The sequence below is a fragment of the Sceloporus undulatus genome, chromosome 1 (assembly GCF_019175285.1).
Source record: "Sceloporus undulatus isolate JIND9_A2432 ecotype Alabama chromosome 1, SceUnd_v1.1, whole genome shotgun sequence".
Taxonomy (NCBI): Eukaryota; Metazoa; Chordata; class Lepidosauria; order Squamata; family Phrynosomatidae; genus Sceloporus; species Sceloporus undulatus.
The window spans coordinates 25,140,764-25,161,112 of NC_056522.1; the positions used below are offsets into that span (position 1 = coordinate 25,140,764).

General features: G+C 40.9%; 1 protein-coding gene across 8 annotated transcripts in view; it reads left to right on the forward strand.

Moving 5' to 3' along the window:
- KLC4 (kinesin light chain 4) overlaps positions 1 to 20,349 on the forward strand; it is a 76,957-nt gene that overhangs the window by 49,097 nt on the left and 7,511 nt on the right. For 4 of the 8 annotated variants that reach the window (XM_042446859.1, XM_042446860.1, XM_042446861.1 and 1 more), the window contains exon 13: positions 845 to 1,003. The exons of 1 other annotated variant lie outside the window; for it this stretch is intronic. In XM_042446859.1, the coding sequence (XP_042302793.1) occupies positions 845 to 1,003 (159 nt within the window). Of the gene's footprint in view, positions 1 to 844; positions 1,004 to 6,974; positions 9,532 to 20,349 lie in introns of those variants that run through there. 3 more of the 8 variants (XM_042446864.1, XM_042446865.1, XM_042446862.1) reach the window with 3 other exon arrangements.

The following is a 20,349-nucleotide window of genomic DNA, read 5'->3' on the forward strand; positions in this document are numbered from 1 at the left end:
GGTTTTATTTATACATACAATCTGCCCCGTACACTCAGGTCCTCTGGGAGGAATTTACTACAGCTCTTAAAGACCAGGTTGACGGCGACCTGCCAGAGGACATTTTCTGCAGCCGTTCCCAACTTATGGAATGGCCTGCTGGACGAGATCCGTCAAATTACCAATCTAGAGAGCTTTAAAAAAAAGCCATTAAGACGGATCTCTTCCAGCAGACCTTCCTGGACTAAAATACTCAGCCACGAATAAGACTTCCCATCTATTGAACTCTTCCCATGATGATTATTATTTGGATTAGTCGGATTTTAATATGTAGTTTTAATCTTATACTGTTTAATCTTGTTTTAAGGGGGGGCATTATGTATATATGTATGCATTTTAACTTGTTGTACACCGCTTTGATTGCCTGGCAAAAAGCGGGATAGAAATAAAAAATTTGTTGGGTTGGATTGATCATGACTGGAAGTTGTTATTCCTGGGTTGGTTTTATTTTGAACAGATTGTATACCACCCTAATACTACTTAGTGGGCAATTGGAAAATGCTAAAAAATAAGTTAAATAAATAAAGTTGTTACTTTTACAAAGGTTCTCCATGGATGTGCACAAATCACATCAGGATTTGACTGTTCGAATGTGGCACATGTCATTCCTGTAGCAAAGCTGCATTAGCTGGATGCATCAGATTTTTTTCTTGCGTCAAAATATTCATTGTTTTATGATTATCACAAGGAAGTAGACTATGCTATACATATCTAGAAAATGTTGTGGAACTTTGTGCTTTCCTTGCCAAGGTCAAGCCCTTATAAATCAACACCGCTGTTTTTCTCTGTGTTGTTCCCTTTGCAGGGTATTGACCCCATTAACCAGACCAAGGTGGTAGAGATTCTGAAAGAAGGTGATGGCTCCGAGAGAAGGAGGAGCCGAGATAGCCTGGGGGGCAATGTCAAATATGAAAGTGCCACAGATGGTAGCGAGGAAGTGAGTATGGGCGTGGAATGGAATGGGGTAAGTACAACTCCACCATCAAGAGCCGTCTAGTCCATCTAAGAGAGGCAGAGGGCAGCAACACATTGAGTTCTATGTTCAAATGCTGCCCCCTGCCATCTCAGGGGAGCTGATGGCCTGTCGTGGCATGCCCACCTTCATTCATCTTCTGCATGCTCCCTGCCCACTCCTTTTATTGCCACTTAGCCAGACTCAAGCAGGCAGCTCTTTCCATCAAGTTTTTTCCTACTCGCTTTGAACTGCTGAGTCTTTTTTTAAAAAGAAAGAAAAAAGCAACTAATTTTAGGCACCTTGATCTTCTCTACTAATATTCCACAGTGCTGCTTTCCTCCTATTTACTACAAGAAGTGGGCTGGGGATAGGGATGAGAAAGAATGTTGTTTTTTACCTTTGCTCTCTTAGGAAGAGCTCACAGTAATTTGTCTTTGTGATAGGCATGGTGATATTCATAGGAGAATGGCAGGGTTGTGGGTGTTTGTGTGTGCATGGTTGTCAGTGACTAAAGGATGTGTCCATAGGTGGTGGAGTGACTGTATAAGACCTATCTTTCTTAAAGTGCCAAAAAGCTGTACGCTCACCCTCACTCTCTGTCTTGTGTAATTTTTGTGTGGGAAAGTCTGTGTTTAGGCTGACAGTGTCCTGGTTGGCTGGTCCTTTCTAGTGTGAAAATCATCTTGTTCTGATACAATAGCATATTGTTTCGATACATGATTTGGGGATTTGGGCTGGGTGGACCAGAGGGACATCTTCTTGGTCAGAAACAGTTCCCAAGGGATTTCAGCCCTTGAAAAATCATTCTTCCAATGGCAACCAGACTACATCCAAGTAATGAATCAGTTGTGCTAGATGAAATCAGGCTTGGGTGGAAAACTTCTCATGTTCCTTCAGATTCTTTCTGCTTCTGGAATATTCCATTCTTTCTTTTCAACTTAGAGATGTCAGCATCTGGCTCAAGTTTTGGGAATATAGTGCATGGGAAAGAAAGCAGTATCGGGATGCAAAACATTGCCATAAATCCCTTTGTTTCTCTTAGGGTTCTTCATAAGATGTAGCTAGCAATAAAGAATGTGTTCTGCACTCAGGATGTGGCAATATGGACCATCCTTTGTTTTTGTAGTTTGTTACATTAACATGCGCTCATTCCATTGCTCACTAATGCTTCACACTCTCTGCTCTGTCATTTGCTTGCCTGCATGTGCTTATCCATTCCCCATTTATCACAAGCAAAGTGCCATGACAGCCAATCAGCACCAAAGGGGTCTTGCAATCTTGATTGTGGATTGTACCAAACTGGCAGCAAGTGAAGAGACCTGCAAAAGAACATGGTATCCCCTAGCTGCCTGGGATATAAAAACAGAGTTTGGAAACATTAGCTTTGGGTATTTTAGTGTCCAGAATACCCATGATAGTTGGCGATTCTGGCAGTTACAGGCCAAAATAGTAATATTTCCATGTTCTGAATATGTATGTACCATGCCCAGATCCCAAAATTCTGCTCTCTGCTTCCTCAAAGAATGATGGTTTCTTCTTGGAATAAAATCAAGCATAATAACTTAACAGTGATCACAATAGGCCTCCCAACTACAGTATTTATAATTCCAGATTCCTAACTTTCAGATACACATTGTACTGTAGTTAGTTAAGCAACCAAATATAATTTTTTCCCCTCTTCTCAGCTTCAGACATGCTGCTTAACTTTAAAATCATTAATTGCATATATGCATTTAGATCTTTTTAAATTAAAATTTTGTTAATATTTTAAAAACAGTTGCAAAATGGCTGGGAAAAATGAGGAGAGGTAGATGCCTGAAGAGCCAGTGTGGCATAGTAGTTTGAGTTTTAGATTGCACTTCTGCACACCAAGATTTGATTTCCTGCTCAGCAGTGAAACCCACTGGTTGACAGTGGGCAAGCCATATGCTCTCAACCTCAGGGGAAAGCAATGGCAAGCCTCCCCTGAACAAATCTTGCCAAGAAAAAACCATGATAGGTTTGCCTTTGGGTTGTCATAAGTCAAGAACGACTTGAAGGCATACAACAACAGATGGCTGATGTGCTGACTACTAGATAATAGGTGGCTTCTGCAACTGTAAAAGCTATGGAAACAGTTCCTAAAATTTTCCCCAGGGCATGCACAGGAAGGAATATTTTATATTTAACATGGCAAATCCCTTCTGCTTTTGAAACACCACCCTTGTCTTCATCCTGAAGGTAATGTCAGTTGCAAGCCCATCTCAGTGTGAACTGTTTGTTCTGAACTATTGCCTTTCCTGGACCACTACTTGCCCCTACATTTTAGAGCTATATGTTCTCCAGAGTGTTGCATGGGCTTCCACCCAATCAAAGGACCATTTATTTCAAGAGGCAGTTTCTTCTGTCATCAACCTCCAAACAATCATTTTCCTATTATTCCTGGCTAGTCTGCTGCTATAGAAACTCTACTTTTATGCCACAGTAGCTTCCCCTTCTGTGTTTTTTAAGTGATCAAAGTAGAGTTTGGAAAAGTTACATTTTTGGAATATAACTCCTACAATCCTCAACCCTTTTGGTCAGGGCTAATAAGAGTTGCAGTCCACACATTCCCTGTTCCCGCAGTAGGTCATATATACTCCACCCCTTTTCTGTTTTTTTTTTAAATAATAATTTTATTGGTGCATTAACAAAACACTTAGTTGACAATTACAACATTAGTGAACATACAAAAAAGAAACAAATGAAAGAAGAAAAACACAAAACAAACACAAATAGAAACAAAACCTCAAAAACCCCTACAATACTACAACGCCACTCACCCACCACTTATACTAAACATATAGTTAACATGAACATGAAATTATTTAGCTTCCAAGCCATATAGATTACAGTTGAATATATCTATCATCTTATCAATACTCTAAATATCACATTCTATCCATTCAACAAAGGAAACAATAAAATAAAGATCCAAAAGATAAGTAAATAACCCTTACATACTGAATCCTAATGTCACTATATCTCCTCCCCCATTTTTAATATAGCCCATAAAATATTTCCAGATACTCAAGAATTTATTCATATCATTGCCTTTAACAAAATTGGTCAGTTTTGTAAGTTTAAAAACCTTAAAAACAGTTTATAGTCATTCTCTATATCATAATTACAAGTAAATTGCAATTCCCTTCTCCATATCACCCCTTTTCTGTATTAACTGCAATTTTATAATGCTCAATCACCAAAATTCTTTGGTAGTTCTCAAAAGCTTGAATCCATAAAATTTAACAACATAATGCACAGAAACCTTTGAACAGGTGACAAGTTTAAAACTCTAACAGAAGATGGAATGACCTAAAAAGCACCAAGACAGTTTTTAAAAATTGAATGCATTCAGTGAACATATACACACAGAGGCTTCTTCTGGACTCTTTCTAAAGCTATGGTGTCTGTTGAGCTTTTGGTTTGTTCTTAAATCAGTGAATCCGTTTTACGTGGGAGGAGCCAGTCTAGAATCTTATGGGAAGAGACCTTCGGCTTTCCAAGCTGAAAACAACCTACAGGGATTTCCCATCCTGCCCACAGAGTTATGGACCAGGCCTGATCCTTACTTGAAGCTACCTTGAAGAATATCCCTGCCATCTCTGGAAAAGTGAAGATTGATCAGAGATCTATAGATACCATGTAACCCAAAGAGGGAACATCCCAACTCCTCACCCAAAAGTAGTTCCCCGCTCTTGCTATGTAACTGCAGTTAATTACTTGAGCATTTACTGCCTTTCCATTCTTTCTTCTCTGTATGAGATGAAACATGTATTAAGATATGGACGTAAGTGACACACATACACTGGCAGCCTTGCTCAGTTCCTTTCTCTATCAAACACAATATTCCTCCCTCCTTGGATCAAAAATTATACTTTTCTATCTGAGGATTTAATGTTGAATTCAGTGTTGAAAGCATTATTTACGGTACTGCTGGGTAGAAAGAGGATTATTAAAATGTAACTCCTGCCCCAGCTTTTCTTTCCTAGCCCACATGGATCATCTCTAATATGATTATAATTCCCCATTATGAATAACTCGGGACTGTAGCATGTCTAATGGGATCCATTTCAGCCACATTCCCTTTACGCTGAATGGTACAGGATTATAATTTTCTTTACAAGGAGGTAAGAATCGTAGTGAGCCTTCTTTGCCATCCTTTACTCTCTGCTTCATACACACAGTTTTGACTCCAGTCCTATGTACACTGACTCATGGTTAAATGAGCTTGAAATCTGTAAGGTTCACTTCTAACTAAACCAGTAAAAGATTGCACTGGAAAACCTGTAAAATGAGAGAACTGAGTTTTTAAGGGGCTCTTTTATAATTTCACCTTTACAAACAGGTGCACTGATGGAGCACACAGTAGGGATGATGGCAGTAGGGATGATGGAACATGTGGCCCTTCAGATTTACTTGGACTTCAACGATCATGATCTGTCATCACTGGCTACATCGACTAGTGCTGATGGGGTTTGCAGCCCAACAGCCACATATTCCCTGCCTCTGTTTTACAGCATATATGCTTACTACACACAGTTTCTGAAACTAAACCAAAATGCCATTTATCAAATAACAACTTTGACTGAGAGCTTAGCAAGATGAGATGGTGAAGATCAATTATCAGATCTCCCATCTCCTATTACATACATACATCTCTCTTAATTAGGGAATTGCAGCTTGGCAGAAGATTGATTTTAATGGGAAAGGTTTACCAATCCCTCCTCTCATCACTCTGACTTCAGTCAGAATTAATAGGAGTTGGAGGAAACTCATAATTTGTATTTCTGTATAATTTTTGTTAATCTAGTTGTTAATCTTAGTTACAACAGATATATTGAATCAATGGGAAGTGATAAATTAATGTTTATGTAAATTCTGTGGATTGAGTAGGGTTATTCTAATTGAAAATACTGAATTTAGGCCACTGGTATAGGAGAGCCTTCAAAAAGGTAATTCTCTCACTTGCAGTTATACTGCCCACTTATCTGTCTCAGGAAACTATTGCTTTTTAGACTCTTGTCTTTAAGACAAGGTTGGGTAAAATGTGGCCCTCTAAATGCTGTTGAACTGAAATTCCTAGCATTTCTTACTATTGGTTATAGTGCTTAAGAATGCTAGGAGTTGCAGTCCAAAAACATGAGGAGACCTGCATTTTGCCTTCCCCTGCTTTTAGGAAGGCTACACAATTCACAAAATGAGGTGGCAAAAGTATGTTTTTAGAATAGAGTCTGCTGTCTCTGCCTGTCCCTGATGGGCTGAATTTTTACATGTTACACAGAACATTGTGGGAGGAGGGTACACCAACTTAATGGCTGAAGTGAGGGAGCTCAGAATTCTGTCAACTTACTTTGTACAGTTGCCTCTGTAGTTCCTTTGAAGAGGTTTAATACCATCTCCTCTATGAAATAGATCAAACAGTCCATTTTAACTGTTGATATAACATAAGTGGGTTCTGAAAAGGAACAGGAAAGTAACTCAGGATAGTTTGAGGGAGAAAGTTATTGATTTCTCATATTTTTCATTCCCTTTTTTTCTTCTTCCTCTTCTCTACATTCCTCCACCTCATCTCATGTTGAATTGGCAATAGCAAGAGACCTTGAAGTAAAAACAGAAGGCCCCATTCTTTATCAATCCATGCTTTGTGTAGGTCCTTACAAGTAGAGGGCCAAATTATTGCCCCAAGATTTCCTGGTGGTCCAATATGTATTATGTCTGCCCCCTCCCAAAGCACGATTAAGTGAATCTTTCAGAACATCCCTTATCCAATCACCTATTTCATTCATTCACTAAAGAGGTCCATTCGAATGGCTCTGTGACTTTTCACCACTTTGCAGTTTGTGTATTACCCATGCCTGTATTGCTGCCTGAATCTCCCTTCTCCCTATCACACATCAAGATTATTGTTCATCCTCACTACGGCCTTGTAAATTGTGTCTTTCTCCTCTCTGTGCACTAGGCTTAAAAGCCTCCTGAGACTTCCTTCCCCTACCTACCCCTTCACCACACTTCCCCAGATGCTTGTGCCACCCCATCCAACTTCTTCCTCCAAGCCGTCCTCCCTCTCCTTCCACAATGATCCTGCTCTCCTCGGCAAGGACTCCCCCCAACCTTCCATCCTGGTGGGCACTGAAGAGCAGAGCAGCACCTGCAGAAGGATTGTCCGGCTGGCTGCACACGTCTCAACTACTTCATCAACTGGCAAGAGCAGGAAGAAACTCTACAAAGCTGCCTTTTCCCTTCCCACCCCACCCTTCAGCCAGGGCAGGACTTCAACAAGATTCCTCATGGCTTCCTCCTCCGTTCTCTTTCTTTTATCTTAATGAGGAGGCCTGACTGAAACATTTCTGGAGTTTGAAAAATGAGTTTCTTCTCCATTCTGTGCTCTGCTCATCCTGGATACTGCACATTCACGATTGTCCATCACTCTTCCCTTGTCTTCCGATATACCCAGATTGTGTTGCCTCCCTTTGAACTATGTGTCCCTTTCTTGTCTGCTCCCGTTCCTTTCTTCCCTTGGCTGCCAGACAGAAAATCCAGAGTTAATAGTAGATTGGGATATGTGACTTTTTTGCACCCTGATCTCAGACTTCAGAGGTGGGAAGGTAGAGGTTGGAAGAGCTATGCTCTTACTTTGATTTCCACTAATTTAATCAAACATTTGAAACTGAAATAGCATTTTGTGTGTCTTTTGCTGCTGTGGGTTAAAAAGGTCTGGTTTGTCACCCTATGCAGCAGCTTGGCCTAAGAAATGTAGTGATAGACATGGCTCTCTATTCCCATTCTCCACATACTTGGGATCCTTTTAGCTGTTTGTGTAAGGCTCAAAGGACAGGGCACACAGTATCATGAAAAGAAGAATCAAAGGATCTGTCAGGGCCAAAGATGAAAAGACATAAGCCTAAACGGTAGCCTTCTCTCTAGGAATGTACTTTCATTGGAGTGGAGGCATTCAGAGGTAGGCTGGGGTAATCCTAGAGAGTGTTTTCATCACACTTTATTCAGTGATAGAATCTGTAATAACACTTTGGCTTGGACTTGCTCTGCCTACTGCACTTCAGTATGCCTGTGTTTCAGAAAAAAAACCTCTGTCTGTCTACGAACTTTTTGTTTCATCATCCAATTCCATTTTTGCAAGAAGAGAAGCAACTTTAGACAAAGGTGGCTTGCCTACTTCTGCTTCATTGCCATTTCTCTCATGGGGCAGTGAGGGGGGGGAGGAAGAGTGATATTTGCATCTCTTAATTTATTGTCACAGATGTACATTTTTACTCATGCTATTATTTAACACGAGTGATTACAAGGTCCCAGCCAAATGTCACAAAATGGCATGCAGAAAATGGGTGTGCTTAATTGATAACATAGCAACAATAGCTGCTGCTTCTTTGGAAATATGGCAAGCTAGCAGAAGAGGGCTGCAACTCTACATCTTCTAAAGGAAATATGAAAATGAAGGCTCTTGTGTACAAAAGAGCAAGGAGCAGAGATGGAGGCACTAGTAGACAGCTCCAAAGTAATCAGACCACTAGAAAAATTTCTCAGAGGAAGAAAAAATCTTGGTTCAGTATATGCAAGTCTGTAGTAGAAGTGAGGTAGATGTGTTATGAGATGTGTGGTGCAATCTTCTTTATGTTTTCTTTAGAAGTAAGTTCCACTGTGTTCAGTGATTCTTCCTGCCAGGTATATAGGACTGCAGCTGTAGTGGGGGCCATGTCAGTGAATGCATGAGGACTTGGCTTTATAGTGAGCTGAAGCAGGGATGTATGAGCAGGGAGAGGGATGAGAGATTGTCCTTCAGGAATTGGAGTGCAGGGTGTGCATGACAGAAATACTTTTATGGAGTATTGATTTGAAGTTAGAACATAAATAGGACACATAATGCTAAAATTTGTCAGGAGAGGAAAACATTAATGTGCTATTTAAAAGAGAGTTCTTACATTGCCAGTGTAGCATAATAGGAAAAAACAGTGTAAGATGCCTGGGAGTATGTTGGGAAATCCTGTTACCATGTAGACCCCATTTGCAAAATGTCAGCTTAGCCAGAGGCTGAGGGATTCTTTGAGTTGCTGTTTAAAGTCATGAAAAGAGGTGGATAAACTTTGGCCATTCCAATTTTTTTGGTCTACAAAGTCCATCAGCCCACCTGATGTGGCCAGTGGTAAATGATTGTGACAATTGTAGTCCAAAACATTTGGAGGACCCAAATATTCCCTCTTGATATAAAGGTCCATGGAGCACCTGGGGGGAAAAACAGATGTTGGATTTTGGGGACTGAGAAACAAACAGTTCATGCATCATCAGCACTGGTATGAGATATGTAGCCCTTTATGTCTAAGAAATAATCTTCCTTCCAGGGATGCAAGATTGTGGGGAAACTTCCCCTTAGCTCTTATACCAAGCATAGCTTTTGTGCCTGTTTTTTTGTTTTTTCAGTGTGGTACAGTGTTCTTGTGGGTTTAGTAAACTTAAAAAGAAAAGGAGAAAAAGGACTAGATAAGTTGGTAAATTAGAATTAGGACTCAATGTTAGGTAGGATGTATCCACCCTTTTGCTCCAGGTGCCCGTAAACTGGAATCCTGAACTGGGTAACTAGAGTGTGCCATTCTCACCCTGCGCTGTTCTTCTTTAAGCAACTGGAGCTGCCCACTGCTGAGAGCAGAATAACAGGTCTGGCTGGGCCAATAGTCTGACCCGGTCACAGAGTTTTGTGACTTGGAAGTTTGAAGACTCTAGCTCCCAGTGCCGATTGTGGTCCCAAAGTCCACTGCAAGCTTTGGTGCAGCTTTTTGTTTGCTTTGGCTGCCTGCTTCAGCAAAGGAGCTACTTATGCATGCTTAGAATAAGGCAGCTGCTCCAAGAAGGAGAGAGGTGCAACCTATCCAAGAGGTGACACAAGATGGTCATTTCTGAGAACCTCCTACACTATTCTTATGGCTGTGGTTTTGCCCTACAAAGGGAAGGGTGGGGTCCGTCCAAAGATGCTATGCAGAAGCATCTGTAGCTTGACCTTTTCAAGAGGCTCCTGAGGGTTCCCCTTCAAGCTCTCTCAGCTCTCTTCCCAAGCTCTGCATTTTGTCTTGCACTTGGGCTGCCTGAGATCCTTTTCATAGCAATGATTGTCAGGGTGTATGTGAAAATGTGTTCTGCACTCTGCCTTTGACACATATTTGGTGCTTTCCTTAATGTTGTGAACTAATTTACCTCCAATTAAAGGCAGAACTACCCAAACCTTTGCTTTTTTGTGCCTCTTTTCCCTATGCCATCTTCATTTTAAAAAAGAAAAAGAAAATATACTACTTTTTTCCTGCAAGGGCAGATTTATCTATTTTCTCACACTACAGATATTGTCGTTTCCCTCCTCCACATCTTTTCTGCTTTCTGCAGAAGAACAGAAGATGGCCTTTATATGTCGGTATATCTGAATCACCTCTGTATGGCTATGATGGAGAGAGAGAAGGAATGTGTATGTGTGTGTAAGAGAGAGAGATAAGCCTGCTTGTGGGAAGGAATAATTGCTTCCTATGACAAAGCCATGCACAAAATCATTCAATTAAAATGGGGGGGGGGGGTTTGCAGCATGGGGAAAAGCTTTAATAATAATAATAATAATAATAATAAATTTTATTTATACCCCGCCCTTCCATGAATATGATCAGGGCGGCTTACAAAAGTTTATAAAAAACATTACAATACAAAGTTAAAATCCAATATAAGAGCTAAAAACATTACTACAAAAAACAGGAACAGGAAAACAATAAAATAGAAAGATACAGAAATATTGCTGTTAGAAAGTTATCTTGCGAAGTCTGCACTGGTCAGGTTTCTAGCGCACCTGAAAACGTTTAAGGCAGGGATGAAATTTCTGGCCATGTATTGTTACAATTCCCACCATCCCGGACCATTGATCATGTTGGCTGGTGGATGAGGGTTGAGATCCAGCAACATCTGAAGGTTCCCAATCCCTCTGTAAGGGACAATGCTACTTAAAATTGCTTCACACATTCTGGGAATAACAGTGTGAATGGTTCCTCTGGGAAAGCATAAATGCAGTTCATCAGCAAACCCACCTATATTCAAGTCTCCTTTTCTAACTTGTATGGCCCTGTCCAACCTGAGCATACTAGTTTTATTGTTCAGTTGCTTCCTAGAGCCTCCTGTCCACTAGATTTAACAAGTTCCAGAATGAATGCTTATCCTATTCTTCCCTTTCAGACAGCTAGATGACTGATACATTTGAAAAGAAAGTTTTAGGGGACTACAGTAAGACAAAACTGCTGAAATACCTTCAGTAGTCAAAAGCATGTTGGCCTTCAAGAAAAAAAACAACACTCCAATAGCCCCTCTCAATTTATAGGGGATCCATTCTGGACCCGCTACGCACGAAAATGGCAACTCACAAGTATTTGAGTCCCATTGAAAATAATGGCCATTTTATCCCTCCACGCTTGTCCCTCCTGCAAAGAGCAAGACTGTGGACTCCAAGTCTGCGAAAAGGGAGGGTCAAGTGTACATGTCTGTCTTGAAAAATAATTGGGTTATATGTTTTTGCATTGTAATATGTGCAATAAATGTTACTAGATTGGCTCATCAGTAGATACACTTTTCTTAGTGACATAGGTTTCTGGTTTTGATGTTGCAACAGAATTTTTAACTGGACTTCATTTTATGGTAGGAGTCAACCAATCAAGCTTTTCAAAGCAGTGATGGAGAGCTGCAGTTTTAAAGAAAGCTTAGAACTTTGGAAAACTGCTTTTTCAGATTAAATCTCTTAGAATCCCCCACCTAGTATATGGCCACTAACCCTGTTGGTTAGTTGGAGCTAACTATAGTTGGAAAAAGTACTTTTTTCCACTTCCTGGAATATCTTCACATGGTAAATATCTCTCTACCAAAAGAATAAATAAATAATAAGTCAAACCACGTCAGGTGTTGGAGTGTGCAGAACTCCATACTGGAAAAAAGGGGAAAACATTGGCCAAATCTCAGATATATATATATAACAAATCTAGTACTTTCTGCTTAAGGTTGCAGTCATCAACCCACTTATCTACCTTTGAACTCAGCAGGGCTTCTGACATATGCTAGATTGTTCTGTAAAAAAAATTCATTGCTGATTTTATCTACTGCATTTATATGTGGTCATACAGAAACCTTTAAGACCGCTTTGTAAAAACAGATAAGTAGTGCTTTATAAAAAAACTTGTGTATTTGTCTACTTTTGATTATACAAATGATATATATTCATTTTACTGATTGTGTAGCTCCACAGTACATTTTGTATACATGCCTGTTCAGAGGTAAGCCAATTGTGGCTTTATCAGAGCAGAGATCTAATCAGTCTGAGGCGACAGTAATCTGCAGTTGCAACCATCTGAAATGCTGGAGAAAGCTGTAATGAAAAGATGTACTCCTAGTCCTAATACTTAAGAAGTTCATATATTTAAAAACAAAGAAACAACAAACAAACAGATGGAACTACTGTATTCCGAGCAACACATCTGCCTTCACTAATGATAATGTAACTGTTTTATGTAAGACGTTGGACTGGTTATAGCCCATGTTCAGTTTGTCATAGGTGGGGAACATGTCACCCTCCAAATGTTGCTGGACAGCTCTTCCCATTTGTTGGCTGTGCTGGCTACAGCTGATGGGAACTGCAGTCCAGCAGCAGCTAGAGGGCCATAAATTACCAAGCCTCAGTTTACTATGTGGTAATCATTGCAGCCACTGCTACACCAGGTGTGTCTGCCATTAAGACTGGTTATCATTCTGTCACTATATAAATCTGAAGTAGTTACCTGACAATGAGAGGAAAGCAGAAACCCTTTTCATATTTTAAGTAGCCCTTGAATCCATTTGTGTGAACTCATAAGTTTTTGCTTTTATCTTTTGCCATTTTACTGTTTATTTATTTACACCGCTTTGATCTGTGGAAAAGCGGTATATAAATAAAAATTATTATTATTATTATTATTATTATTATTATTATTATTATATCTTATTCCAGGCCTTTTTAGCCCATAGGGAGCCCTGGTGGCACAATGGTTAAATGCTGGTACTGCAGCCACTCACTCACAGCCACAAGGCTGTCAATCCAATTCCAGTGAGAGGATCCAGGGTCGGCTCAGCCTGGCATCCTTCCGAAGCCACTAAAATGAGTAACCAGCTTGTTGGGGGGCAATTGGCTTACACATTGTAAACCGCTTAGAGATTGCTTAGTTCAGTATGAAGCAGTATAGAAATGTAGTTGCTATTACTATTGCTATAGAAGCACAGCTTCTTTTAAAAAAATAAAAAAACTGCCCTTGTGAAACAAGTTAGTTACCTAGACCTTTACATGACAGCAGTTCTGTTTATTTTCTGCTCTGTCTTTTTCCTGATATGGGACCTAGTTCTACCACAGGTTTCTGAAAGCTATCATTCAAAAGTGAAATTAATTGTTAATTGGAGATCTCTGATCAAGTCCACACTTGTAGTCTGTGCATATTCAGGGACAAGTGCAGCCACTTATCTAGAAAAATGTTAATTGCCATGGACACCAATTTGAATGGGAACTACTCATTTCGGAACTTTATTCTAAAAGGGATATCTGCCTTTGAAGTTACATCTAAGTTAGGCCCTGGACAGACGGGCCCTTTAGCATGTCCTGGCGACGTGCTAGGGCTGCCTTGGGGCACCATTTCCAGATGCCCCGTAACCCTAGGACGTCACCAGGACGTCAATGCTGCGCGGCGTCATATACACAGCGTGCGTAGCGATGACGTCACTGCTATGCGCCGTCCAGATGGGCGTCTGCAACAGCGTCATGCTCACACCACCGCAGGCAGTTTGGGGCAGCACTAAAAGGAGCCGCTTTTCAGCGTTCCTTTGCTTTCCACATAACCGCGCCATGCAATTTGGTTGCTGTGGCACTGCTACGCAGAAAAGAAGCAGCTCCCAGCCGCCTCTTTCTGGCGTTCTGTACCCTGCCTTAGTTTGCCTGAGCAGGGAAAAATCCAAGTGAAGTATATTCAACATACAATGATTCAGCCAAAAATAAAAATCCTTCCTTGTGTGCAGTGACAGCAACAAATATCTTTTTCTATGGTAAAGCTTTTCAAACAAAAACAGTTGCCTCTCCTCACACCTCTTTTGCCTGTGATCCAAAAAGCAGTGCCCTCATATTTCCAAAAAGGTGAAAAAGCATGTTGGGGAACACATACCTGTACTGATGACAATGTTTTAGTAAGGTCAGGGAGGGGAGGTGCTACTGCCCAAAGCTGTAGGACTACTCCCCAAACAGTTCTGGAAGCCAGATGTTCCAGTTCATGGGGATGGAGTCACCTAACATCTGTTTAACTGAAAGTGGAAACACAAGCCACTCTCTCCAGATGGGAAAAATCTGACCATAACTAACATTTTCAGAATATTTGCTTCACATGTTTCCAGATCAGGGCTCAATAATGTAAAATATACCTATCATCTGGAGTTTGAAGTTCACACCTGAAAGCCAATAATAAACCTGAAGTACACACTTGAATGCCAATGATAAACATGAACCTTGAGCCAGCCCAGAAATATCTATCAATATCTACAAGGTGTTGATGATCCTCAGACACGACATTACAGGAAGGATGGGAATTGTGCAGCCCTTCAGTTGTTGGATTGAAGTTCCTAGCAGTCTTACTCAGTGGTGATGAATAATGGGAGCTGTAGTCCAGCAACAGCTGGACGATTGCATAGATGCCATACCTCCATGAAGGAGGGGCACCTCAACCAGCCAACTAGCACCCAGCTCAGGAAGAAATGTAAGCAGTACAGCAGTATGATTAGTTCATTCTCAAAACTTTTGGCCTAATTCTTCAGAGTCAGGAAGAATGATTCTGTGTTAGATAAACTACAGAAGATACTTTCTGTAATGATTTGGAAATGTATGGCCTTTCAGATGATGCTGGACTGAAAATTCCATTAGCCCAAAAAAGTGTAAGCAGTGGTGAGGTACAACTGACACTGAAGACCAACATGTGGTAACAGACCCTTTTATCCATCATAGAGTATAATTACAGTTTTTCTTCATGATCTCTGTGACTTACACAGATGGGTTATCTTGTTCCTACATGATTCATCTTTCAGAACCTTCTAATCCAGAGTGTTACATATGTGATTTGACAATAGCCCCACCCACCTCCAGCAGCCCTATATAAGGGCCTTTCTGCCTAAATCACCAGTTCTGAACTGTGTTTGTTGATCATCCTTCAATTTTGTCATGGCCTTTGGCTGATTCAGCCCCAAAGGTTAGCCAGGCTCTTTGGATATGGGGGCCTAGCATTGGTTGTTGAAGCTGTGCTTGCCCTCAGACAGGGATGTAGCCGGGGGGTGGGGGTTCTTGGGGTCCGGACCCCCCCCCCTTCCATTAGAAAAATGAATGGTGTGTGCTGCTGTGCCGCCACACCCAAGCCCCATTATAATGGTGGCACTTAGTCTGGAACCCCCCCCCTTCCTAAAATCCTAGCTACGTCCCTGCCTCAGACATTCTTTCCTCACTGGCATCCTTTAAAAACCTTGTCTCCTGCATCTAAGTGCAACTCATGCAGTTGCCTCTTGTGCTACTGGACTGCATTTACACCTCAGGTGAAATGAAACAGCAAAATGAAACAGCATTGCATTTGAAGGCACTCTTGTACAACAGGCCCTCAGGCTTCAAATGTTGTCTTTGCAGTCTACTGTTTCGGTGTGAAAGCCACAGAGAGAGCTTTGACATCTGCTTTGGCTCCAACTGCCTGCTCTTCCACTCAGCATGGAGTCAAATATTCGTTGGTGGAGTCCATCTCGACCCCAGCAAAGACTGTACTGGTCAGTCCTGACAGTTAAGTGGCATGTGTGCATCCCCTACATTCGAGGAGATGAAAATGCAGTCAATGCAGAAAATGTACTTAAAGGAAAAAGACGGTTGACATTCCACAGTCTCAAAAGAACCACTGACTTCTGTTTGTTCTATCAATGCTGGATTTGAGGCTTCTTGAGGAGGAACCACCTGCTACTCAAGTGGAGACTACACAACGTTTTTCTGTTGGAAGGAAATGTTTTTGAATATGAAATCTTAGAGTCTTCCCCCATTCTGAGAGTCACAGTCTTGCCCTGTTCAGTTTGAACATCAACTTTGGATGTGACTGCTACAAAGTTGTTGCCCACCATACCATCTCCACTGCATCAATATTTATGTTGGTCTTGATTGGGTTTGGCATCCAATTCAGCTTCTGACATGTCTTCAAGCTTCAGGTCCCATTGTAGGTGGCACTGTTGGTCTCAACTCTCCCAGTACTAAGGCCATTGTTCACACAGACATCTTGGCATTCAAGGTCAACTTTGACTGAATCCTATTAAAAATACAGCAATTCGTCAGCTTACAATAGTTGTTACTGGTGGGACTATGCTTAACTGCTGTTAGAATGGGGGTTGCCTGCAATACCACCAGGGCCATAAACACTCTCAATCTCAGTGCTGAGAATGCTCTTCTGTGCTTGCCTCCACCCAGCAGACTATTCAGCACTCAGGACATGCCATACAGAAGATACCATTAATAGTGTTGCCAGAACCTCTCTCGTCTAAATTCCTACTCGTCCTAGACATTCTAAGAAAGTTCACCAAAACTACTCAACCTTTGGCTACTGCTGCTCCCACTCAGAGATCCTCATTACAACTCAGGTCCTACAACCTACAACTCTGGGTCTGTTTTAGATTCTGTCATCCATTATAGAAAACTATAAATGAAAGATGACACGTGTGTATGTGTTTGCCAGCTCCCATCATTCTTGGCTGTAAGAATGGGTAATCTATGGCATTGCAGGTATTAGATTAAAATTCCCAGTAACCCCATCAGCCTTGCCAATAGTGAGAATTCATCAACATTGGGAGGGTCACAGGTTCTCCAAACTTTTAGTGCAGGGATCAGCAACGCATGGCCTTCCAGTTGCTCAACTACAACTTCCATTAGCCCTAGTCAGCATAAGCAGTGATGAGAGGATGAGAGTGGCAGTGGAACATCTGAAGGGCCCCAAGTTGCTTGCCTGTACTTTAGTGATCAAAGTAAACTAAAAATAGGGCTCTGTTTACTTAAAGTTGGAGTCACCAGGCACAAGGGACTCAAGACTTAACCTAATAGTTTCCCTGCATTACTTATCTCAGGTATAAGTGAATGTCTGCTGTTCATTCCTGTGGGATAACATCAAGCACTACACATGGTGAAGCTGTTTCCAGTGGAGCAAACCTCATGCTGTGAGGGTCAAGCTCCCTGCAGGGTTGCTTCCAAGGGAAATTTTTATTATGCAGTCTCCCTACCTCATGTATGAATTTTTTTTTCAAGGGGTGGCTGGTGTGTGTGTCCAGATGTCAACTGCCCTTTATTACTCTCCTATCTGTTCTCATTACTTCCATCGTTTGCTTTGCCACAGAGCGATTAAAAGGATAGAAACCCTAAACACGATCCTTTTCACTGGCAGCAATAGTGGTTGTCAGGAAGCACTCCCACTAAAGGTAGTCATGTCCCTCTCCACCGTTAAAGACTTTTCCAAGGTTGTAGGGTATGAGGGAAATAAGTTTTAGAAACTGACACACACACACACAATATTCCAGAAGGAGAATATAGGTATGTAGAAGATCCTCTCCTAAAGAGTTTTAGTTCGGAGGAGGCCTTTCTCCTCTCCTTGACAGGGTCTAGAGTCTGTAAGTGATCCAAGGAAGCAAAGAAAGCCAGGCTTGGAGTGAAACATTATACTGAACATTTCATTAGCCCAAGTTTCTCCAAACAAAGAAGTGTGAATTAGGGCTTTAGGAAATGCCTGAAACTTTCTCCCCCCCCCCCAAAAAAAAAAACATCTCAAATTTGATGTCTTGTACCTGTATCATTGATTCAAGACAAAACTGGGTCACTGTCACCCTGCCTCCACTGAAAGATTCATGAATTAAACCTTGGTCTCCCAGTGTCCTAGTTCAAACCCTTACACTACACTGGCTCAGTACAAATACAAAATGATCATTTTTGAATGATAAATGCAAACACTTTTCAAATGAACAGTAGTAAAATCCACAGGACAGCATTTAATAAAACACAGATTGAAATATGGACTGTCATTAAGGAAACGAATAGTGACGGAATATATATATATATTTTTTTTACTATGCTTATTTATATCTCACCTTTTCCTCAGTTTGGGGACTCAAGGTGGCTTACAAAAGCTTAAATACATAGTTAAAATTCACAGTGAGTTTAAAAAAAAAACCCAATTAAGCTATCATAAAATTAAAGTCAGCCAAAAAGAAAACAATAACAAACAAGCATCGAACACATTATGCAAAGCCTGCTTCCCCTAAAAACAAACTCTCAAATGCCTACCAGAATTGAAAGGTTTTTTAACTACTTGCAGAAAGATAGTAAAGAGGGTGACAGGCTAGCCTCTCTAGTAAGGAAGTTCCGAAGCTTGGGAGCAGCTACTGAGAAGGCCCTCTCCTGTGTTCCACCAAATGTACCTGGTAGTAGGACAAAGGAAGGCCTCTCCAGAAGCTATCAAAACACAGGCAGGTTCTTATGGAAGAATAAGATAATTAACAGTCACATGCATTCATTGGAGAAAAAAGTAGACTTGACTCACACAGATGTGTGGAAGGTTCAAATACAATACAGTTGGCCCTCCTTATCCATGGATTTTTATACACGGATTCAAGCATCCACGGCTTGAAAATATTCAAAAAAAAGTATAAATTTCAAGTATCAAATTTTGATTTTCCCATTTTATATAAGGGATACCATTTTGCTATGCCGTTGTATTTAATAGGACTTGAGCAGCCATGGATTTTGTAATTCACAGGGGTTCCTGGAACCAAACCCCAGTGGATAACAAGGGTCCACTGTATACCAAAGAACTTTACAGGCAGCACTGAGCATGCAATGATCTCTTACTGTCAAAAGTGTGGTTGCCATTGTCACTTTTGACCGTGGTGTTTGCCAAGAGAAGAGAAGGGAGATAACTGCTATACATCCTACTACCCCAGCCCCGAATTGGCAGAGCTCTTCTTTTGCAGTCAGACATGCTTCCTAGACTTGTAAATTACAGATACACTTTCAAAGTAGTAGAATTCAAAGACAAAGCAATATTAGTCTGGAAAATCATTATGCAAAGGGTTTGTGTAACACCTTTGAGGGGGTTGAGGGATTAAGCCTTGTGGATGTTCTTGGGGGTTGTTGCAACATTGCTGCTGTTGTTAACTGCCCTCAATTCAGCCTCGACTTACTGCGACCCTGTGGATGGGACATCTTCAAGAATCCCTGTCCACTGCTCTGCCCAGGTTCTTTAGGCTCAGCCTCATGGCCTCTCTGATTGAGTCCAACCCTCTAGCATGTGGTCTCACTCTTTCTGCTGCTTTTTACCTTTCTTAGCATTGTCTTTTCTAATGATTCATGGCTTCCCATGATGTGGCCAAAATACGACAGCCTCAGATCCTGGCTTAATATTTGATCCAAGGTATGAGACCTCAGTGACCATTTCAATATTCTCATTATCTAAGATGAATTATCATAGATCTTCCATGGTCATTATTTTTGTTTTCTTGATGTTCATCATCAAGTCTACCTTGGCACTTTTCTCCTTGACCTTTTTGAGTAATTGCTTCAGATCTTTATTAGTTTCTCTAGTAGTATTATCTTGTTAGCTTATCTTAGGTCGTTAATGTTCTTTCCTCAATCTTCACTCCTCTTTCCTTTGTGTCTAAGCCTGCTTTGCGTATGATGTTTTCTGCATACAGGTTAAATAGATAAGGTGATAGTGTGCAGCCATGCCTGACCCCTTTGTCAATTAGGAACCATTCTGTTTCTCCATACTCAGTTCTGATGGCAGCCTTTTGTCCTGAATACAGATTCTTCATCAGGACAATCAAATGTAGTGGCACACTCATTTCTTTGACAATGTCCCATAGCTTTCCATGGTCTATGCAATAAAAGACTTTGTTGTAGTCAATAAAGCACATGCAGATTTTCATTTGGAATTCCCTGGTTTGCTCCATTACCCATCATATGTTTGCAGTGTGATCCCTAGTGCCTCTTCCTTTCCTGAAACCAGCTTGCATCTCTGGGATTTCTCACTCCATATACGGTAGGAGTCTTTGCTGTAGAATTTTAAGTATAACTTTGGTCGTGTGTAGAGTTGCCATAAGTCTGGACCTCCAAACAGGGACAAATGTAGGACAAATGTAGGACAAAAGGCTCAAATGTAGGACACATTTTTTAAAAATGGAGGGCACGTAAAAAATTGATTATTTTTGAAAATTTTTTCATATAAATGCATGTTTCTTAGGCATGATCA